Raw genomic sequence first — 24,749 nt, 5'->3', positions numbered from 1 at the left:
TATATACTTATGAGTTAGTAAACAATCATTTTAGTTTTCAATCATAGATAGGCTACAGTGTAGCCACTGTTTTTTTTTGTGCCACTAATTTCCATTCATGCATCTATATATACTAATAATCACTGTTGCCATAAATAAGGAGCCTATGTCGGAAAAAATATCTCATCCGGGGAGGGAGCAGGGACTTAACGTGAACGGCCAAAAAGTGTTGAAAGAAACGTTACGCGGAAAAGCTTTGGAGCACGAAGACGCGACGACATCGTAAGGAACACACGTAACACTGAACAGGCTTACTCAAACACGCAACTTTACATCACCAAACACATGCGATATAAGCAATAATGTTAAATAGAGGAAATAAACATGAAACGGGTGGCTATAGGAGTGATACCATTGGCTTAAAACAGTGGTTCTCAAACGTTTTCATTTCAAGGACCCTCATAACTCTGAAGGGTATACAAATGGAACCAAAACGGACCCATCGAATGGAACCAAAATGGACCCTTATGGCAGTGTTGATTTTGACAGCATATTTAGATTTAGTTTTAGTCATAGTATTTTGAATAAAATTCCATTTAGTTTTAGTCATATTTTGGTCATCTGATTTTTTTTACTTTTAGTCTAGTTTTAGTCGACTAAATATCATTAGATTATAGTCGACTAAATCTACAGTTGAATTAGTCTAATACAATGTGTTTTGGCTGTGCCTTGATGGCGTCGTATTGACTGATTTTACACTTGGTTGCATGCTGAAAATAGCCGATCTACAAGCTCACAACGCGTCGCGACGCGTTGTGAGCTTGTAGATCGGCTATTTTCAAACATTTTTGTACTTTTACTTTTGTTACTTTAAGTACATTTTGATACCAATACTTTTGTACTTTTACTCAAGTAAATTTTGAATTCTGGACTTTGCAGTATTGATACTTTATTACTCCAATCGGAACGCCCCCCCCCCCCCCCCCCCACCCCAAGGAACCCTGAGTGTCCCTGGACCCCCACTTTTGAGAACCACTGGCTTAATAGGGTCATGTGATGCAGCGAAGAGTCAAAGGTTAAGAGATCGGAATACGATTCTGAAAGTAGACAAAGATGCGAGTCGGACTCAAAAAGCAGTTCAATTCAAATACATTAGATCTCAAAGATCTCATAAGAAAGGTGTGTATGTCGGCCACATCCCACCACACAATCTGCCGATAGCATCACTTTGAGCAGCTGTACTTAATATAAGATAAGAAGATAAACTACGCTACAAAACTGTCAATCCTTAAAACAATTACTTTTTTTTTCTTCGTAAATATACTTTTAAAATGGTTACTGATGTTCTACAGTATATGACGCAGCACTGACAGAGATAGAGAAAGAAATAGAGAGAGAGAGAGAGAGGCGAAAGATAGAAAGAAAGAAAGAAAGAAAGAAAAAGAGTGAAGAAAAATATTAAAAGATTAACACAAGTTTTCCCTAATAAACATTCAACATGCTTTAACAGTTCTCTAAACAAAACGAAGAAGAAAAAAAAAGGAAACCTAATCAACTGAGATTATTACATATTTATGGCCCTCTGAAAGAAATAGGTGCCTAGCCCCGCCCCCTAGCCCCGCCCTCCTTCCTGTTGTAGAAGAAGTCAGCCGGGAGGGGGCGGGGCAGAGTCTTTTAAGCTCGTGTGTGTTTTTTTTTTGTCGTTTCTTTCTTGTTTTTTTTTCTTTCAGAGAGCCAGAGCCAGTGTCCGTAGGTCTTGGTTGGGGTTGTTCTGCAGGTTGGTTGGTCAAGTCGATGGAAAGGGCCGACCGGAGGAGCCAGTTATATTAGTTGGGGAACTCAGGAAGTGGTCATGGAAGATGGGTCGTTCCACATGGCCGCCACATCTCGGAACCTGGGAATCGGAAACGATTGTGGAAAAAAAGGGCGACGACAGTCAGTGATGGATGAGGTACTTTGAGGCAGTGCTTCTCAAATTTTGTCATGCCAGGGACCCCCAAATTGATATATATATATTTTGGCCGCGGACCCCCATCAGAGAATATGTTGTGCCAGGGACTCCCAGAAGCAAAGATTTGTGTTAAAATGTTGGCTTTAAAATAAATATATTCAAAGATTTGCATGAATCTTAATGATCTTTCGAAAATAGCAGATCTACAGTACAAGCTCATAGCGCATGAATAGCCAAAGTATAAAAGGTTCAAATGATTGTGATGCTATATTCACACATTTTGCTGGGGACCCCCTGGAACCCCCTCAAGGACCCCTGGTTTTTGATGCATTCCTAAGCCAATAATTTGATGACCAACGGACCGGTAGGAGACACAAAGGAGACTCTTTGTGTCTCCTACCGGAACCGCTGCTGGTCATCTAATTATTGGCTTAGGAATGCGAGAAAAAAAAATATATATCCATGAATTCAAGTCTCCATGGGGTGACTGATCGATAGAAAAAAAGTCATTTTTAGGGGTGAACTATCCCTTTTAAGTAGAAGTGTCAATACTGCGATATTGAAATACATAGTTACAAGTAAAAGCATTACATTCAAAATTCACATTCAAAAGTATGAAAGTATTGGCATCAAAATATACTTAAAAATATCAAAAGTAAAAGTACTCATTATGGTGTACGTCCCACTTCACAAGTTCGTCATGTATAAAAACCTTTTGAAAAGACACTATATCTACATGAAAAGACGCAGATCTACAAGCTCGCGTCGCGATGCGACGCGTTGTGAGCTTGTAGATCTGCTATTTTCAAATAGCCTAGGTAAAGAATAGGGCTAAAGTGGTTAATGTATGTTTTTAAATGTAATAATTAAAGTGCAAAGTAACTAGTAACTAAAGTTTTCAAATAAATGTAGTGGAGTAAAAGTACAATATTTGGATCCAAGATCCCCCCCCACATCACCCCCCCCGCTCGACTCCACAAGGATTGGCAGTGACCCCTGACCTTGCGTTGATGAGGTACTGGGCCAGGCTGATGTTGGCGGGGGTTCCCGTGATGGTGATCTGGCGCTCCGACGACCCTTCCATGGCGTTAGCAATTTTGATCTGCGCCCCAGACATCTGACGGATCTCGTTGATTTTGGTTCCCTGGCGCCCGATTATGCAGCCTATTAGCTGGGAAGAAAATGGCGGCGGGACGTGAGCGTGGTCAGGGACAGCATGACATGACATACAGACACGTGCTACTTGATCAGTGAATGATGGATTCAACTGGGAACTGAATAAGTCAAATAACTTCACAGTTTAGGTCAGTGGTTCTCAACCTTTTCAGGCCACAACACCCCAAAAGAATCATATTTGAACTGGGGACCCCCCAAAATAATCATATTTGAACTGGGGACCCGCCAAAATAATCTTAATTGAACTGGGGACCCCCCAAAATAATCATATTTGAACTGGGGACCCCCCAAAATAATCATATTTGAACTGGGGATCCGCCAAAATAATCTTAATTGAACTGGGGACCCCCCAAAATAATCATATTTGAACTGGGGACCCCCCAAAATAATCATATTTGAACTGGGGACCCGCCAAATAATTTTACACATGGTTGCGTGCTGAAAATAGCAGATCTACAAGCTCACAACGCGTCGCGCTGCGACGCGTTGTGAGCTTGTAGATCTGCTATTTTCAGAGCGCAACACCGGAGCGCAACCACACATAAAATGACTCGTCTTTTAGTCCTACTGGATCTCTTCTCCACTAGTCCCTCACTAACATTTTAGTCTAGTTTTTATTTGTTGACGAAATTGTCAATATATTTAGTCATAGTTTTAGTCATCGTAGCTTAGTTTATATTTAGTTTTCGTCAGTGGAAAAAGGTAGTCGACGACCATTTTTTCGTCATAGTTTTAGTCGACGAAATCAACACTGGTCCCTACGACTAACTGTACAACACTCACAACAGCACAACGATGTACTCACATCATTGGGAATGGAGAGTTCATGAGTACTGGCCTGGTTACTGGCATCCAAACCTGCTGCTGAACACCAGCAGAGAGAGAGAGAGAGAGCGAGCAAGAGAGAGAGAGAGACAGAGGGACAGAGAGACAGAGAGGAGAGAACAGTAGAGGTTTGCCACACCGTTGGATGGACCAGATTTAATGCACTTGAGTTTTGGCGAGAAAACCAAAAAAAAAAGGGTCCAGGGGTTGCTGCATGTGTTTTCACAGTCAAACAGGCTCTTCTTGGCTTTTAGCTAATAGCATCACAGCGACATCTGCGTCGGTTTGGCGTCAGTCCAGAGAGCAGAACCTCCACACTCTTGTGTATCGTCGCTGTCGGGCAGAAACCTGCAATCTCCGTATTCCAGCTTTTTGTATTTTTCCGCAAATTAATTCCCTGCTTGATCACACAAAAGTATCAAAAGTAGCAGATATACAAGCGTTTTTTAGCTTGTGTATCTGCTACTTTTGCTGTTTGTTTTTTTTAGTGGTGCCAGCCACTCCTACACTTGACCGTGTGTGTGCGTCCGTCCGTCCGTCCGTTTGAGCACGGCCTCAACAGCTGCAGCTGATTGCAACACAAGGATGCAACCAGTTACACTAATTCAAAGGCACCACTCTCTTCACACTGGGTGTGATTTTTATTGGATCCTGAAACGTAACATTTTTGGACATGAATAATGAGGTTTCCACCCGAACAGAGACGATATCACAACAACTCACCTCCAAATTCCTACTTATTTCCTACAAGGAAACCAAACATCTTTGAGTCATTTGCACCACTCCACGAAAATACAAATAAAATACAAATAAAATAAACTATATATAATATTGATGCTATAAGGGAAATCTTTAATTGAAGATATAACAAAATAAAATAAAATCACAGAAGACAGAAAATTACAAAAAGGAAAATATAAGAGACCTCAACGTCAACAAGAGAAGACCACCACCAGAAGGCCATGTCACATGGCACAGTGCACCAATCAGCACCATCAGGAGGAAAACCACAAAAAGAAGAAGAAGAAGAAGCAGACGGAGAAGAAGAAAATGAAAAAGTGGAGGAAGAAGAAGAAGAAGAAGACGAAGAAGAAGAATACAAGAGTTCATTTCCAAAATGCTGTACATCCATTATAGGTTTGTCTTTTAGCTCAGTGGTTCTCAAACATTTTCACGTCAAGGCCCCCCAAATTGACACTTATTAGCCCGCGGACCCCCATTTGAAAATATATGCCAAGGACCCCCATAAGAGGAGATTTTTACGGCTCTAGCAGCAATTCTCAACCATTTTGATTTCAAGGACCCCCAGTTTGGCATGCATAAGGCTACGGACCCCCATTTAATGGCATTTCTATCTCTGGGACCCCAATTTATATTGTAAAATCAATGTTCATTTAACTCAGAGAGTGTACAAATGGAACCAAATGGACCCGTTAGGGTCCATTTGGTTCCATTTGTACACTCTCAGTTACACTCTCAGCTACAGGCTCATAAGGGTCCATTTGGTTCCTAACTATCTTATCATTTAGCTGGGGACCCCCTGGAACTCCCTCAAGGACCCCTGGGGGTCCCCACTGAGAACCAATGTTTTAGCTAACTAAACTAACCTAACTTCCCCACAAAATAGTGGACGTCGTCTGTAAAATGTGCCTTATCACTCGAACCGACGTTCTCGCTCACTCCTTTGCTTGGTTACCGCTCGCCCCAAAACACTGTCACCCCCATTTTCTTTACGGACCCTGAAGCAAATGAAGAAGAATGCAAGAACCCCCAGTGGTTCTTGTATTCTTGTATTCGCTTTAAGGATAAGGTTAGGAATAATTTTAGGTTTTGGCAAAGTTGTACTGAGGTTATGTTTAGGAATAAGGTTCGGTTTAGCTTAAACCTATCCTTATTCCTAAACTTAACCTCAGTAAAACTATGCCTAAACCGTTTAGACATAGTTTTACTGAGGTAAAGTTTAGGAATAAGGTTAGGTTTAGGGCTTACTTTTACTGAGGTTAAGGTTTAGGAATAAGGTTAGGTTTACAGTAGGTATAGTTTTATTGAGGTTACGTACTTTATAAGGTTAGGTTTAGGCATAGTTCTACTGAGGTTAAGTTTACGAATAAGGTTAGGCATAGTTTACTGAGGTTACGTTTAGGAATAAGGTTAGGTTTAGGCATAGTTTTACTGAGGTTAAGTTTAGGAATAAGCTTAGGCATAGTTTACTGAGGTTACGTTTAGAAATAAGGTTAGGTTTAGGCATATTTTTTACTAAGGTTAAGTTTAGGAATAAGGTTAGGTTTAGGCATACTTTTACTGAGGTTACGTACATTATAAGGTTAGGTTTAGACATAGTTTTACTGAGGTTACGTTTAGGAATGCCTGGTGGCGACCGTTCCGAGGTCGCCGGATTTGACCCGAGGTGGACCATCTTTCGGGGCGAGCGTTCTTTTATTCACTTCACGTGTCATTTTGTCCCTTAGATGGACGTGTCATTTTGTCTCCTAGATGGACGTGTCATTTTGTCTCTTAGATGGACGTGTCATTTTGGAATGCAACTCTCTGTCATCAGAGAGTGAAAGAGACAGAACAAGAGAAAGAGAGAGAGAGAGACAGATTAACCCATTAAGACCGGGAACGCATCTGTGTTAACCACTTTAACCATTTTTTTATACTTTGGCTATTCAAAAATAGCAGATATACAAGCTCATAGCGCAGCACAGAGTGCGCTATGAGCTTGTGGATCTGCTTTTTGTTTGCACATTTTTGCAAATATTTGAATGTATATTTTTAAAGCGAATTATTTTTTACTCAAATCTTTGCTTCTGGGGGGGTCCCTGGAACAACATATTTTGAGATGAAGTTTAAAAAAAAAAAAACGGTTTAGAAGATATTTGTAGAATCCCCCAGAAGCAAAGATTTGAGTTAAAAGTTTTCGGTTTAAAAAAATACATAATATTCAAAGATTTGCAAAAATGTTCACGATTTTTTTTTATTTTTATAGCAGATCTACAAGCTCGTATAGCGCGGCACTCGGTGCTATGAGCTTGTATATCTGCAATCTTTGAATAGCCCAAAGTATGAAATAATGGTTATAGCTAAAATCTAAAGTAACACATGATGCGTTCCCGGTCTCAATGGGTTAAATCAAAAAAAAAGGAGGAAGAGAGTGTGTATGTCTCTACAGGTAAAAACGAGAAGAGAGGAGCTTTTCGGTAAAGAGAGGGTGGTGGTGGTGGTGGTGGTGGTTGTGTAGGTGGTGGAAGAGAGGTACGTACCAGGGAAGGCAGGGGTGGTCTGTCCAAGAGGGGTAAAGGGGGTTTGCTGCATAGCCAACTGGTGGAGCTTGCTCAACTGCTGAGGGGGGGAGAGGAGGTTGACAGCAGCGCTAAGAGGTCATCGTTAAAACAAGGTGCACACACACAGGATTACAGGAACGAGTGGGCGTCGAGGAAGAGCGGGCGTCTTGATGTAAAATTGGCTATTATGTTCAAAATGTAATAAAAAAAATATATACATATAAAATGGTCTTAACCTGAGGCCGCTTCTAAATGTTTTCTAAATCCTAATAGTTTTTCGGAAAGAAAATATTAAAAAATCATTTTCACGATTTTTCAAAAATAGCAGATCTACAAGCTCATAGCGCGGCACTCGGTGCCGCGCTATGAGCTTGTATATCTGCTATTTTTGAATAGCCAAAGAAATCTTAAAATGACACGGATGCGTTCCAGGTCTTAATGGGTTAAAGGGATAGTTCACCTAAAAAAAAAAAATCATTTTTTTCCTATCAATTAGCCACACCATTTTTTTTTGTCGCATTCCTAAGCCAATAATTTGATGGCCAGCGGACCGGTAGGCAGCGGCTCCGGTAGGAGATACAAAGGAGACTCTTTGTGTCTCCTACCGGAACCGCTGCCGGTCATCTAATTATTGGGTTAGGAATCAAAATCAAAAGCATATCCATGAATTCAAGTCTCCATGGGGTGAAGTATACTTGATTTGAACGTGCACGGTACATCGTTATCAGAGCTAAAGTTATCCTATCACCGTCTTGTTTATTCCCAAAATGATTGGATAAACAGGTTTTGTAGCAATTTGTTAGAACTATTAGGCCTTAATTGGCAAATGCTCAAGCACGCTCTAATCATGTATACTTTACGTCACTTAAAGGGACAGCTTTGCTTTTTTACAACCAAGGTTTATATTTTAGCTTGTAATTAAAGTAAATACAATATGAGTCTTATTTGTTTTTCATTTGCTGCTTTCTATGGTTTTAGCAATTTTCGCGATATTTTTTACAGTGGGCGGGGGCATTCTGTCCGGTGGCTAAATATGCCTTTTTTTTTACACAATAAAAAAGGTCCTGTGGTCTTTGATGGCCAGATGTGAGTTATTGGGGGCTAGAAGAGCTACTGTAAATAATAATAAAGAAAACGCCGGGTTACTGTGTAAAAAAAATACATATTTAGCCACCGGACAGAATGCCCCCGCCCGCTGTAAAAAAGATCGCGAAAATTGCTAAAACTATAGAAAGCAGTAAATTAAACGATTTTTGCACTCATCTTTTATTTACTTTAATTACAATCTAAAACATAAACCTTGGTTGTAAAAAAAACAAAGTTGTCCTTTAAGACCATTTTCCAAATATTTCATTTTTTAACATTTTGGGGAAAATAGCCAATGTTCCATCTTGATGCCCACCTTTTCGTAGTGCCCACTCTTCCTGTTACCCACACACACACACACACACACACACGCACGCACGCACGCACATACGCATGGGCACGCATACACGCTGATACATACACACACACAGGTCTGTCTCAGAAACACTACCAGAGTAAAGAGTGGATCTGAGGAAAAGTAAAAACAAGAGAGGTTGAAGGAGAACCGAAACAGAAAGAGAGGAAGAGAGAGAGAGAGAGGGAGGAACAGGAAAGAAGAGAGAGGAAGAGGTGAATAGAGACTTAGTGAGGCCTTGACCTGAAAGGTTTGGGGGGAGAGGGGGTGTGTATGTAAAAGTAGCCTCGTGTAGCCAGACTATATCAATGCGTGGATATGAGTCTGGAAGCTTCTATGAGGATCTTTTTCCCCCCCAAAGGGGCGGGATCAAGACAATGGCAACCAACACATTGGTTAGACCTACAACCAACTACCAATCTCCCATATTTGAATACTGGGCCCTGATTGGTCACCCCAGACTTCGGGAGCAGGAAATAGGATTCATAGCGGAGCGGTGCCAGACCCAAATCGCCGAGGGCAATTACATTTTATGCGCTGGCAGATTTGTCTGGTCCCAGGCTAAGGCGACTTTAGCTTGGTCGTAGTCAGTGGTGGAAAAAGTAGTCAGATATTTGACTTAAGTAAAAGTATCAATACTGCAATATAGAAATACTCCGTTACAAGTAAAAGTCCGGAATAAAACATTTACTTGAGTAAAAGTACTAAAGTATTGGTATCAAAATGTACTTAAAGTACCAAAAGTAAAAGTACTAAAATGTTTGAAAATAGCAGATCCAGAAGCTCACAACGCGTCGCGATGCGACGCGTTGTGAGCTTGTAGATCGGCTATTTTCAAATAGCCTATGTATAAAATAGGGCTAAAGTGGTTAATGTGTGTTTCATAATATCATAATTTAAATCTGAAAAGTAACTACAAATAATTGTAGTGGAGTAAAAGTACAATATTTGCCTCTGAGATGTAGTGGAGTAGAAGTAAAAGTACCGGAAATTGGAAATACTCAAGTAAAGTACAAATACCTCAACATTTTACTTAAGTACAGTACTTAAGTAAATGTACTTAGTTACTTTCCACCACTGGTCGTAGTGTATCTATCTATCTATCTATCTATCTATCTCTGCTAAAATCAATCCCTATCCCTATGATTACTTCACTGTTGATATAGAGAGAATAGATATCCCAGACTCCATGCGTCTTTCATTATTCTTGCTTTGTTTGCCCACGGTTCTCCGTATAGCCCCCCGGGTTAAAAAAACAGCCCCCCCCCCCCCCCACCCCCCTGTGACGTGGGACGCCAAACAGACGGCGGGAGAGGGGGCTAGTGGAGCATGTGAGTCATATCTCAGAGTTATAAGCAGACACAGGCTACGGTGAGGACAAAAGACGCCGCGGCTGATATTAATATTAATAGGATAGGAACGAGTGCAAATGTTAGACACAACTGAGAGAGAAGGACAGAGAGAGAGAGAGAGCGAGAGAGAGAGCGCTGCCTCGTAGGGTTAACACTCACATCTGGATGAGGGATGGCGTACTGTCCTTGGATGGTGTAGCCCTGTGAACGAGGAGAGACAAACGTCATGTTATGCCACGTCGGAGCTCATTCGTCATTGTCTCATGTGGCAGGTACTTGGTATGCACGTTTAGAAAAAACACAAACAACAACAAAAACCTTGGTTTGTATATATATCGTTGCTGTCGGGCAAGAAACCTCTTATCTCCATATTTATTTATTTTAAATAAACGCCCTATACGTGATCATACTACAGCGTCACACAAAAAGGAGCAAGACTAGCAGATCTGCAAGCTCGAAATGCGGCGCGACGCACTAGTACAAGTAGATAGATAGCAGTGGTGTAAAGTAACTAATCATATTTACTCAAGTACTGTTCTTAAGTACTATTTTGAGGTACTTTAACTTTACTGGAGTATGTCCAATTGTCTATACTTTTACTTCTACTGCACTACATCTCAGAGGCAAATATTGTACTTTTATTCCACTACAATTATTTGAAAACTTTAGTTACTAGTTACTTTTCAATATACATTATGATATTATGAAACATACATTAACCACTTTAGCCCTATTTTATACCTAGACTATTTTCAAACATTTTAGTACTTTAACTTTTGGTACTTTAAGTACATTTTGATGCCAATACTTTTGTACTTTTACTCAAGTAAATTTTGCATTCCAGACTTTTACTTGTAACAGAGTACTTCTACATTGCAGTATTGATACTTTTACTTAAGTAAAACATTTGAGTACTTTTTCCACCACTGCCTACGTAAGACATGTCATTTGATCAGCCACTGAGTTAGCCACTATGATTCTTTGTGTATCATTTTTAAACTCTGTTGTAAGTGAAAATAAACAAACAAACAAACAAACAAACAAAGGCTACAGTCATTGAGGTCTGGGAATCAATGGACTGGCCTTTTGTAGGGAAGAAGTGGTTTGGGGCAATTTCAGTGAGGTAGTGAGTGAGCAGTGGTGAAAAGTAACCAAGTACATGTACTCGAGTACTGTACTTAAGTACACTTTCGAGGTATTTTTACTCTACTGGAGCATTGTAAAATTTCAATACTTTTACTTCTACTCCACTACATCCTCAGAGGCATATATTGTACTTTTACTCCACTACAATTATTTGCAAACTTTAGTTAGTAGTTACTTTGCAGATTTTTTATTATTATTACAAAACATACATTAACCACTTCAGCCTTATATACTCTGGCTATTTGAAAATAGCCGATCTATAAGCTCTTCAGTCGAAGCTCTAACTTGTAGATTTGCTATTTTCAAAGGATTTTCATACATTGAAAAAAAAACGTGTGAAATGGAGCATTCTGCATATACAACATTTTTATGCCAATACTTCTGTACTTTTCTTTTACTCAAGTACATTTTGAATACTGTATTTCCACATGATGCATACTTTTACTTAAAGGGACAGTTCACCCAAACTTGTTTTCTATGGATTACTCAGCCCATGTGGACTTGAATTCATGGATATTATTTAGTTTTTGTCGCATTCCTATAAGCCAATAATTTGACGGCGAGCAGCGGGTTCCGGTACGAGACACAAAGGAGACTCTTTGTGTCTCCTACCGGAACCCGCTAATAAAAACTAAAACATTCAAAGTCTCCATGGTGTGACTAATCAATAGAAAAAAAAGTCATATTGGGGGTGAACTATCCCTTTAAGTCAAAAAATAAAATTTGGTCCTTTTTCCACCACTTTGAGTGAGGGGGGGGTGGGTGTTGAGGGGGGGAAAGTGTTTAAAAAGAAAACCTGGACGTGACACTAACAGGCAGTGGCTGGTGCTGCAGTAAGAGGCTGAGGTTCGCCGTGGAAGCCCCCAGCGGGTCCGCCCTTACCTGGCCACCTGAAAAAATTACAGGGGTGGAAGCCGGCTTGGGACGGTAAGGGATGGTGGCACCTTTCGGTGGGGACTGGGGGGAGGAGGGAGGGAGGGAGGGGGGGGGTCGGGGGGATTGGAGGAGCAGAGCAGAGGGGTTCGGGGTGGGGGGTGGAGAGTGGGGGGGGGGGGGTAGGGTAGGGGGGGGTTGGTCGGTGAGAGACGTGGAGAAGAAGTGTTAAGCCTGATTCATGCTTCATCGTACGCCGGTGTTGCGCGTCGCCGGAAATAGGCGATTTACAAGCGTTCGCGCCGACGCCTCGTCGTCGTCGGCGCGAGCTTGTAAATCTGCTGTATCCGCGCGCGACGCCTTCGTAGGACGGAGCGTAAATTAGGGCGTTACGTTAAAAAAGTACGTGCACAGAGAAAAAACAATAGAGGAAAATTAAAACGATAAAGAAGAAAAGTGAGAGGGGGACAGAGAAGAAAGAAGCGAGTGAGTTTTTAAGGAAAGAAAGAATTGAGAGTAAAGAAGTGAAAAGAAGTGAGCGTTACAGAGGGTCAGTGACTTCATAGGAAAACCTGTCACGCGCACACGCACACGCGCAGTCGCGCACACGCGCACGCGCACACACACACACACACACACACACACACACACACACACACACACAAAGTTACAATGTAATGACTTTCAAGACCTTTTTAATACCAAATGGGCCAAATTGTCATAATGCAAGAAAGAGGCAAACAACGCCTCACGTTTGGGAACCCTTATTTCTACTACAGAGATATTTCTGTGCAACTAGGGGCCAGTAGGGGGCAGCACACTTGACAGTGTATCAGGAACGCATGCCTTAAAGGAGTAGTTCACTCAAAAAATGACTTATTTTCTATCAATTGCACACCCCTACCGGCTAATGTATCCAGTAGGAGACACAAAGTAAATTATTTGTGTCTCCTACCGGATAAACACCCAGTCATCAAATTATTGGCTTAGGAATACCACAAAAACAAAAATAAATCCATGAATTCAAGGCTTCATGGGGTGTGCAATTGATAGAAAATATGTCATTTTTTGGGTGAACTCCTCCTTTAAGGTCACTTGATCACGGCATCACGCACTGCAGCTCATTGCTCTGGCTGATCGTAATCATGCACAGCTGATTAGAGTCTAATCAGTACCAGGTGTGCATGTTTCGGGGTCGAAAGTGGCTTTGCCCCCTGAATGGCCACACACACACACACACACAGTAATGTTTGTAAACAAGAAACCTGTCGCTTTCATTTACAGTGGAGCCTTTTTCAAAGCGACCATTTTGACAGGCCAACGCAGCTGAAGGTAATATTAATTAACAATATGTATTGGTGTGTTTCCTGTAGGTGTTTCCGTGTGTGACAGCATAAAGTTCATTGTACAGGTGCTGTCCACGTTCGCACACAGTAACACCTAAATGAAACGCAGCTACAATAGATATTTTTTTGACAGTAGCCATATTGACATAAATAGCTGTGTTAATATTACTTCCTTCACATGTGTTTAGTACTACTGTTGTGTTTCATGATTCAGTTGAACCAAGAGTCAGGGTGCTGCTATATTGTGCCTACATGTTGGCTCACTGGAAAGGCTCTGCTATGCACTAAACATGAATTAGTTAGCATTGTTAACGCCTGAACAGGATGTAACATTACCCAACTATTTATTCAACATGGCTGTCTTGAAAATAGGTCTATTGTTTACCTGGTAAATCGATTTCAGCTGGACAATGATAATCAGATATACAAGCTCATAGCGTGGCACAGAGTGCCGCGCTATGAGGTTGTAGATCTGCTATTTTTGAAAAATCGTGAACATTTGAGCAAATCTTTGAATTATATATATTTGTAACTCAAATCTTTGCTTCTGGGGGGTCCCTGGAACGAAGATATTTTACAAATGTTCGCTTTAAAAAAATATATATATTCGATGATTTGCGCACATTTTCACGATATTTAAATAAAAATAGCAGATCTACAAGCTCATAGCGCGGCACTCGGTGCCGCGCTATGAGCTTGTGTATCTGCTATTTTTGAATAGCCAAAAAGAGATCTTAAACGAAAGAGATGCGTTTGCCCGGATTGAATAGGGTCAATGAGAAGGTATAATGTTGTTTTTCTCTTTTCTTTTGTTTTGAGTATTCTTATCTTGCGCTCTCCTCCTGTCAAAAAATTACCTCCAGCATCACCACACATATCTGTTTGACACACTGGATGATGGCCTCCGGGGCCCCCGAGATGGTGACAGCGCGCTCCGTGGAGTTAGGCAGCATGTCACCTGCTACCTGGACCTGAGCGCCTGTCGACTGGAGGAGGGCAGGAGTAGAGGAGGTTAGAACATTATGACTCACAAACAACTAGGGCTGTCAAACGAATGTTTGCTATTCGAATATTATTCGAATATTGGGAAAATATGTATATTCGAATATGAAAATGTATATTCAAATTCAAAAACGTTTTTTATTTTTTATGTTTATTTGACAGGGGGACAATACAAAAAACAATGTATGAAGTTATAAAAACAAACAAAATATATGTTTTATTGGATCCGAGCACTCGATACATTGTTTTTTGTACTGTTTCTGTCAAAATATTAATAAAAAAAACTATATATATTTGTTTTCTTTATAATAATGATAATACTATTCGAATATATTCGAATATTTTCAAAGTTTTAAGACCAATATTCGAATATCATTTCTGAGGAAAGTTGACAGCCCCACAAACAACACAGTAAAATCAAAAAGAATATACAATGCTGTCGGCCAGAAGCATCTTATCTCCTTATTCTAACTTTCTGTGTTTTTTTCCTAAATTAACGTCCTACTTGATCCTACTACAGCGTCACACAAAAGCAGCAAAAGTAGCTGATCCACAAGCTCGAAACGCGGCGCTTAGATCTGTGATTTTTGCTAAAAAAGAAATTATCCCTCGATTTTGTAACCCTTTTTTTTTTCACCCGATGCCAATTTTCTAAGTGATCCTGGGCGCTACACTCCCCCCACCAGCCTAGGGATGCCCAGGGCCAAGCTCAAGCCTCCTTCAATGCGTGAGAGCCAACTGAGCTTCTTGTCACCTGACAGGGGGTGAGTTTCCCTGGGTAAGACGTAGCGCGTGGAAGGAACACGTTATTCCAACCGGTTCCCTTCCCCTCCATCAGGCGCCCCGGCTGTCATGGGGGAGGCGGTATAGCGACCAGGATTACAGCATGTTTTTGTGAGGGTATTAACTACCCTAGGAGACACGGGGAGAACATGCAAACTCCACACAGAGTAGGCCCTTAGATCTGTGATTTTTTTATGCTGTTTACAGTTTTGGACATATAAGGATTCTACCTGACGGAGACAAATGTATCAGACGTACATTTTTGACTAGTATAGTATATATATTGCAAGACAATGACATTTGTTTTATTGGGTAAATATAGAAAGAATATAAGAGGGAATACAAGTTACAAGACCTGCAAAATCAAGTTGCATCTCGGATCAAATGCTTCATTGGGTTCAAACTGGGTCCATTATAACCATTAGCATTCCCCCTTTAAAAAAATATGATTTATTGCCTGCTGCATCCTTTAGTTGAAGGGTTGCTTTGACGCTTACAAAGGACCTTCAATCTAATACAGCACTACAAGCAAGGTCAATATAATCATTATAAGATATGGCTTTAAGATTGAGTTATAACTTTTAAGGATCTCTTGGGGGAAATTTGGTTGTTATAGCAGCTAGTAGTACCATGGTTTAACTATAGCGATCCGGAGGAGTCTATTAATCTATAAGAGGGTCTGTCTGTCTGTCTGTGTGTCTAATCTCACAAACTGCAGCACCACTGCAGTGTGAACTTTCTCGTGCACGCTGCCAATAGGCCACATAAGTATCTCTACTAATCTTTTATTCATGTTATTTTATGGGTAAGGACTTTATTTTAACATCTGAAACTTGAAATATATATTGTCTCTGTCGGGTGGAAACCTCATATCTCCAGAACTTGTTACTTTTCACGATTCAAAAATTCAAAACTGGCGAAAGCTACAAGCTACAAGCTACAAGCTACAAGCTCGAAACGTGTCGCTTCGCGCCGCGTTTCGAGCTTGTGGATCTGCAACTTTTGATGCTTTTATGTGACGCCGTAGTATGATCAAGCAGGGCGTTAATTAAAAGTTTAAATAAGAAGAAGAAAAAGTTAGATAAGAGGTTTCTGCCCCGCAGCAACGATGTCTGAAGTCATTCAGACATGCACACACACAGCAGCTGTCATGCTCCTCCATTTTGTTATATCCGAAAACGTTCACGTTTGTAAGTTCACACTGTGTGTCGAACTCTTATCTGTAGCCGCTGTAGCGCAAAATTCCATTTTGCTGTGGAATTGAATCAGACATTTTCCTTTTTCTCATTTCCACGAAGAGCTCAAACACTTCCTGAAAGGCACAACACAGCCGCAGTGTTGATTTTGACAGTTTTAGTCATAGTCTTTTGAGTACAATTCCACTTAGTTTTAGTCATATTTTAATCATCTGAAATGTTTTAGTTGTGGTCTAGTTTTAGTCGACTAAATATCATAAGATTATAGTCGACTAAATCTACTGTCGATGTAGTCGACTAAAATGTATTTTTGGCGGTGCCTTGATGGCGTCATAATGGCTGATTTTACACTTGGTTGCATGCTGAAAATAGCCGATCTACAAGCTCACAACGCGTCGCAGTGTTGCGAGCTTGTAGATCTGCTATTTTCTGCTATTTTCAGAGCACAACACCCGAGTGCAACCAAGCATAAAATGACATGTCCTAGTTCTACTAGATCTCTTCTCCACTCACACTACTAACATTTTAGTCTAGTTTTTATTTGTTGACGAAAGTGTCAATATATTTAGTCTCAGTTTTAGTCATCGTAGCTTAGTTTTTAGTTAGTTTTCGGCAGTGAAAAAAGGTATTTTTCGTCAACAGTTTTAGTTGACGAAATCAACACTGCTACAGCCGCATTTCATCACAAGAACCCACCTCTCTCATTTCTTTGATTTTTGAGCCACCTTTACCAATGAGGGAGCCACACTGGCTGGCTGGGACAACGAGCCTCAGGGTGACAGGGGGTTTGCTGGTGGCTGGGCTGTTGCTCATTGAGTTGATTATGTCCTGGGGAGGAGATGAAAAACAAGCCTGGCTCAGACAGATACTTTGGTCTTCACACAAGGTTCAGTATAGTGTTCGTCTGGGAGCGAGTGGCTTACCAGACCAGGACAAAAAAAAATGGGTACAAGAAATCATTTGTGCCCTCCGCTGTGGCCATTCTAAACGGGGACATAATAATAAAAAAAACGGCCATTCTAAACAGGGACATAATAATAATACACCGGAAATAGCAATTCCATTTAAGTGCTGAAGGTTGTGGATTTGACTGTGCCATGCGAGGGAATGGAATCACTATTTCTTGTTGCTCGTTCTCGGAGCACAGAAGCAACGGATGACGGACAACATTTGGACATAATGTCACGGCCAGGTAGCTACAATCCAAGGTTCTACCAAAAAACTTTTAACAATGAAGGCAATGGCTTCTGACAAGGCACTGAACAGACAGGATTTGCATTACTGCAGCATTACATCGCAAACCATAATACATTCCTCACTGCTTAACAACATGAACCCTTTATCTCTATGCTGAGCATGTTATAACAGGCGGACATTTGACAAACATTCTGCGAAAATAGCAGATCTACAAGCTCGCAGCTCGTAGATATATTGCATATATTTTCAGCAATTTTAGTCGAAGAGATTTGGTGTAGAGGCAAAAAAATAGTAGGGGGGCCAAGTGAAGACCCGTGGGGTACCCTAGTCCATTGGTTCTCAAAGTGGGGTCTGGGGACCCCCAGGGGTTCTTAGGGGGCAGATATACAAGCTCACATCGCGTCACTTTGTGCCGCGCAATGAGCTTGTAGATCTGCTATTTATTTATTTTTTGACAATTTGCGCACATCTTTATATATATATAATTTTTTCAAGCGAACATTTTTAACTCAAATCTTTGCTTCTGGAGGTCCCTGGCACAAAATGTTTTTGAGCTGGGGAAATTGCTAAAACTATAGAAAGCAGTAAATGAAAAAAAAAAATGAACACTCAACTTGTATTTACTTTAATTACAAGCTAAAACATAAACCTTTGTTGTAAAAAAAAAACAAAGTTGTCCTTTAAGATACCCGAACAGGGTTCCAAACAGTACATTCACCTCCCAAACATACAGGGCCCGAGTTTTGAATTCCAGTACACAGCTGAAGTTTCTCTACAGACGAGTAGAACAGGACATATAGGGCAACATTGTTATTGACATATTCTGGGCACAGACTTCAGAAGTTTGACTGTTCCAGTACCTCCTCAAACTTGTAGGCTATCATGGCGAAGGCCTTGAAGATAGCATCTGTCGGCCCTGTGATGGTGACGATGCGTTCGGGACAGTTTCCCTCTGAGATGTTGATACGGGCACCGCTCTACATATGGAAAAAAGAATGACTTTGTTAACCCATTAAGACCTGAGGCCGCGTCTGTAAATCCTAAAAAACAAATCGGAAAAAAATATAAAAAAATAATCTTCACGATTTTTCAAAAATAGCAGATCTACAAGCTCGTAGCGCGGCACTCGGTGCCGCGCTATGAGCTTGTAGATCTGCTATTTTTGAATAGCCAAAGACATCTAAAGTGACACAGAAGCGTTCCAGGTATCAATGGGTTAAGACTTAGACCAGGGGTGATGCAACTTTGATGATGGCGACGGCCACTATATTTCCAAACTTATTCCAGGGGGCCACATTGCATGGTGTTGCGTACTGTCGGGCAGACACCTCTTATCTCCATATTTTCACCTTTTTTCGTAAATGAATGCCCTACTTAGTCATTCTAGTATGTGACACAAAAGTAGCAAACATAGCTGATCTACAAGCTCAAAACGCGTCGCATCGCGACCCGTTTTGAAAAAAGAAATAATTTTTTTTCAAAACAAAAAAATTACGTTTTTTACGTCAGTGGCAGGATTGGTAAACGGGAGAAATTACGTTTTTTACGTCAGTGGCAGTGAATGAGTTAACCCATTAAGACCTGGAACTGTGTCATTTTTAGATTTGAGCTAAAAAAGCATTATTTTACACTTTGGGCTATTCAAAAATAGCAGATATACAAGCTCGTAGCGCGGCACCGAGTGCCGCGCTACGAGCTTGTAGATCTGCTATTTTTGAAAAATCGTGAAAATGTGTGCAAATCTTTGAAATATGTATATTTTTAAAGCGAACATTTTTAACTCAAATCTTTGCTTCTGGGGGTCCCTGGAACAAAATATTTGATGGGGGTCCGCGGCAAAATACATATAATTTTGGGGGTCCTTGACATGAAAAAGATTGAGCACCACTGATATAGAAACATACGTTTCTCAGAAAACTGTTGAGATTTAGGAGACATGTAGAATCGGCTTCAGGTCTCAATGGGTTAAGTGAAGGTGGGGGCCGCATGTGACCCCCGGGCCGCCAGTTGCCCATGTAGGACAAGAACGGGTCATGTGGATAAGTTCATGATGCAGAGAAACTTTACTTGGCCTGAACAAACATCTACCAGGAGATAAATGTAATTTTCCCATCTCTTTTGTTCATACTGTGCTGTGTAGTGTTTGTATTTGTTGATGACATGTATTATTGCGTTAATATTTGTTTGCTATGTTTATTAATTAATGAATACATAGGACCACGATTTAAAAAAGTCCCGAGGACTTTTTGTGATTTTAGCTTTAATGTCTCAATAAATAAAAAAATCACACCCAGTGTGAAGAGAGTGGTGCCTTTCATGAGTTCATTTCATTAGTTACTTTTTACAGACTTTGATGACTTCAATGTATTTTTACTCATTTTAAGTACTTTAAAATGTTTGTACAGATTTGTACGTATTTTTACGAATGTTAAGTATTTTTACTCATTTAAAGTATTTTTACTCAGTTTAGGAACTTTAAAGTATCTTACTAATATTTAAGTATTTTTACTCAGTTTAGGAACTTTAAAGTATCTTACTAATATTTAAGTATTTTTACTCATTTTAAGTATTCTTACTCATTTTAAGTATTTTTACTCAAAAGTGTGTGTGTGTGTGTGTGTACTGTACTGTACTGTACGGTCTGTACTGTACTGTACCTCTACCTCTACCTGTACTGTACGTACTGTACTGTGCTGTACTGTACGGACTGTACTGTACTGTACGGTCTGTACTGTACGGTCTGTACTGTACTGTACTGTACTGTACGGTCTGTACTGTACTGTACGGTCTGTACTGTACTGTACGGTCTGTACTGTACTGTACTGTACTGTACGGTCTGTACTGTACTGTACGGTCTGTACTGTACTGTACTGTACTGTACTGTACGGTCTGTACTGTACTGTACTGTACTGTACTGTACTGTACGGTCTGTACTGTACTGTACTGTACTGTACGGTCTGTACTGTACTGTACGGTCTGTACTGTACTGTGCGGTCTGTACTGTACTGTACTGTGCGGACTGTACTGTACTGTACCTCTACCTGTGCCTGTACTGTACTGTACGTACTGTACTGTACTGTACGGTCTGAACTGTACTGTACGGTCTGTACTGTACTGTACCTGTACCTGTATGGTTGCATCTTTGTGTTGCAATCAGCCGCAGCTGTTGAGGCTGTGCTCAAACATACAGAGAGGCCGTGCTCATACGGACACACAGACGGACACACAGACAGACACACAGACACGGTCAAATGTAGGAGTGGTTGGCACCACTCAAAAACGTACTTCCTCACGCATTTTCTTCACCGTTTCTCCCTTCTGGAAAAAGAAAAGAAAAGGAAAATCAATGAAACATTGTATAACTGCTGTGTCACAGAAATGATGTCCTTTTACATTGTTACATTGGTGTTTTGTTCATGCAGATGATGCGTACCTTTCCAATGATGCTCCCAACCTCCTGCGGAAGAGAACAAAGCCAGCGTGAGTTACACCCCATAGGGAATGAGAAAACCAGGGTCACATTTATTGTATCGATTCTCTTGTGACAGGTACATTGCCCGGTCATGGTTCACAATGAACCTCAACCTTATTTGCTTTGGCACAGTGACTTAATTAACCCATTAAGGCCCGAGTCCGATTCTTAAATGTTTTCTAAATCCTAACAGTTTTTTGAAAAGCGCTCTGTAAACAATGATTTTAGAAAGGTGCTGTAAAATATGTTTATCATTTTTAGTATTACTGATATCGTCACCTTCCTAAACTAATGGCCTTAGTCCTTTTTTGAGGAAACTGATATTTTTGCCTAAGTCAGCTCCTCATGACACTGGCCACCTCTGGTAAAATCTCCTAATTGAAAAGGATCTTGCTGTTCACTCACCTTTTAGTATAATGGCATAACTCCCTAGTGTGACTTAGGCCAAAATAACCAATTTTTTGGGGCCTAAGTCACATGGTTTTGTGACTTAGGCCAAATTATTTACTGATTTAGGCAGTTTTTTTTACATTTTTTTCAGTCAGATTTAATCCTATTTAAACCTATTTAAATCTCTTATGTTACATAGCTGACAGACAGTGCTATTTTTATTTTAATTGTAATAATTTGTTATAAAATGTGAAATGATTAAGAAATATCATATAGTTTTGTTGTGGATCAAATTTTAATTTTTCCTGAAAAACGTAATGACATAGGCCATTAGTTTAGCAAGGTGACGATATTAATAATTTGTGTATAAATTATTATTATTATTTTATTTTTAAATTAACCCAGGGTAGTAGCTGAGCACAAGTGCTCATTTCCAGCAATGCCCTGCACACACACGTAGACACACATATTAAAACCTGGGTGCTGACCAGTATAACCTCAGTCTTATACTGTTGGCCACTGAGCAGCTCCACTGGAGCAGTTGGGGGTTCAGTGCCTTGCTCAAGGGTTAGGTGCCTTGCTCACTTCAACGGTGTTGGGGGGGACGGGTAAGTGGTGGCCATTCACTTCCCCACACAGATTTTATCCCGCCGGTCAGGGGAATTGAACATGGAACCTGGCAACAAGTATACGCTCCTCTAACCTTTAGGCCACTGCTGCCCCAAATATACACATGCCGTATACTATACTATGTGTTTTGGCTGTTTATTTTTATTTTCTGAATAGTTCCAAATGTAAGGGTCCACTTGGTTACATGTGCACCCTCTCAGAGTTACAAATGAGTAAATTAACACTTAAAGACGGGGTGGGTGCCGTGATTTTCAGTGATCCCCCCCCCCTAAAACATGATCATCAGGTATTATGGTTATACTAGGAGGAAGATTTTTTTCAAAAGAGTGTACAGAAAGTGTTCAAATTATGTTTTTATGTGGACACGCCTCCAGTTCATTAAGTATACCTGGTTCTCACCTTAGCACCTCCCACCTGAACCAGTCCCTCCGCCTCCTGTCCTAGTCCCTCCTCCTCATCATGCCCTCACCTGTTGTGTTATGATAATGAGGGGAAGGGGTATATTTCTACTGCGTCATTAAAGCGCTGTTTTTCTATTGGCACGTTTGACCCTCAAGGTTTCAGCCTCCAGGAAGAAACTCAAAAGACATAAAACACCATAAAAACACCACCAGGGGGCTTAATGAAGTTCTATCAACCTCATAGACACATGAAAGACAGAAAAAGTGCAAAAACCATGGCACCACCTCTTTAAGGGTTCATTAGTGTGTTCTCCCCTACTGTACCTTGCCATGCATCAGGAGTCTGATGGTGAGGGTGACGTTCAGTCCGCCTTCGGAGGATTGGACCTTGATGGGCTCCATGTCGCGGGATTGGATGTGAAGGAAGGGGCGTGGTCACGTGAAAAAGAAAAAGGAGTCCCAAGGGGCCAACGGGATGTGTGTGATGGTATACAGCCAACCGGTCACCTGGTAAGGTAAGGAGAACAGGACACACACATACCCACGCAACGTTAAGAGTCAATCAGGTGGCAAATATATCATCATACATTCATTAACCAATTAAGACCGGGAACGCATCTGTGTCATTTTTAGATTTATTTTGGCTATTAAAAAATAGCAGATCTACAAGCTCATAGCGCGGCACCGAGTGCCGCGCTATGAGCTTGTAGATCTGCTATTTTTTTTTTTTAATCATGAAAGTTTGTGCAAATCTTTGAATATATATATTTTTTACTTCTGGGGGATTCTACAAATGTGTTTGAAAAAACTTACGTTGTTATAATATCAGTGGTTCTCAAACTTTTTTCATGTCAAGGAACCCCCGAAATTAGATGTATTTGGCCGCGGACCCCCATCTCAAACTATGTTGTTGCAGGGACCCCTCCAGAATCAAAAGATTTGAGTTAAAAATGTACACGTATTCAAAGATTTGCACACATTTTCACGATTTCTTAGCAGATCTACAAGCTCATAGCGTGGCACTCGGTGCCGCGCTATGAGCTTGTAGATCTGCTATTTTTGAATAGCCCAAAGAAATCTAAAAAATGACACACGGATGATGCGTTCCCGGTCTTAAAGGGTTAAAAGGAAAGGGTCACACTCAGCGAAAAGGTCTCTTCACATCGTTTAATGGTCCATGTGATGATGTGCCAAAACGGTTTCTGGCCGTCCGGCCTTCACACGCCGATGGAGGACGGTCGGGCGCACTACTAGGACAACGTGACAGGTTGGGTCATACCGCAGTGATGTACTACCCATCAACAACAGGGCGATTCAATATGCTTTACACAGAACATCAAGCAAAGGAAACACAATAAAAAAATATATATAAAAATATATATAGATATACAAGCTCATAGCGCGGCACCGAGTGCCGCGCTATGAGCTTGTAGATCTGCTATTCTTTTTTTAAATCGTGAAAATGTGTGCAAATCTTTGAATGTCTTTTTTTCTGTAGCGCACATTTTTAACTCTGTTACAACTTCTGGGGGGGGTTCCTGGAACAAAATATTTTGAGATGGGGGGTCCGTGGCCAAAATTCATATCATTTTGGGTGGTCTTTGACATGAAAAGGTTTGAGAACCACTGATTATAGCAGCATTTTTTTTTTTTTTAAACTAGGATTTAGAAGACATTTGTAGAATCTCCCCAGAAGCAAAGATTTGAGTTAAACATTTTCTCTGTAAAAATAAATATATATTTAAAGATTTGCTCAAATGTTCACGATTTTTCTAAAATAGCAGATCTACGAGCTCATAGTGCGGCACTCGGTGCCGCGCTATGAGCTTGCATATCTGCTATTTTTGAATAGCCAAAGAAATCTAAAAAAAGACAGGTCTTTAGCGGCAAACAGAGAGGTCTTTAGTTTAGTGTCTGTTCCGTCCCCACAGTGGTGGAATGAACTCCCCGCTGATGTCAGGACAGCAGAGTCACTGCCCATCTTTCGCCGCAGGCTGAAAACCCACCTCTTCAGGAAACACCACCCTTCCTCTTAGCCTTGCCTACTTGTTGTTAACTAGTTGTACAAGCTCATGTTTTATTGCTTTATTGGATCTTGTTTATTTGATACACTTATTTGTTTTAGCTCTTGCTCATTTGATTTTCCTATTTTGTCTCATCTGTTTAAGAAAGTAGCTAGCTGATATATTGCACTTTTACCTCAGCACTAGGTATATTCTTAGTTGCTTGCTTTAGAAGAGAATGCACTTAACACTTATGGTGATTAGTAGTTTCCTTGCCTACCCATGTTGAATGCACTTCTTGT

General features: G+C 40.7%; 1 protein-coding gene across 2 annotated transcripts; it reads right to left on the bottom strand.

The window, feature by feature from the left end:
- Positions 1–1,818: 1,818 nt before the first annotated feature.
- On the bottom strand, positions 1,819–22,846 carry LOC308080715 (poly(rC)-binding protein 3-like; the record flags this gene model as incomplete). Of its 2 annotated transcripts, none has more annotated exons than XM_080422667.1 (12): positions 1,819–1,873; positions 2,932–3,101; positions 3,912–3,964; positions 7,195–7,270; positions 10,168–10,209; positions 11,968–12,111; positions 14,231–14,359; positions 17,051–17,182; positions 18,412–18,528; positions 20,837–20,869; positions 20,985–21,008; positions 22,769–22,846. In XM_080422667.1, 12 exons carry the CDS (start codon positions 22,844–22,846, stop codon positions 1,819–1,821), a joined length of 1,053 nt encoding a protein of 350 aa, XP_080278793.1. The 2 variants fall into 2 exon arrangements, with proteins under 2 accessions (XP_080278793.1, XP_080278794.1); XM_080422668.1 differs by having other exon boundaries at positions 7,195–7,273; positions 12,037–12,111.
- Positions 22,847–24,749: the final 1,903 nt, after the last annotated feature.

The sequence above is a fragment of the Gymnoscopelus braueri genome, assembly GCF_963280865.1.
Source record: "Gymnoscopelus braueri genome assembly, chromosome: 24".
Lineage (NCBI taxonomy): Eukaryota > Metazoa > Chordata > Actinopteri > Myctophiformes > Myctophidae > Gymnoscopelus > Gymnoscopelus braueri.
Note: the sequence above shows the minus strand (reverse complement) of the source record. Positions and strands in the feature narration are given on the sequence as shown.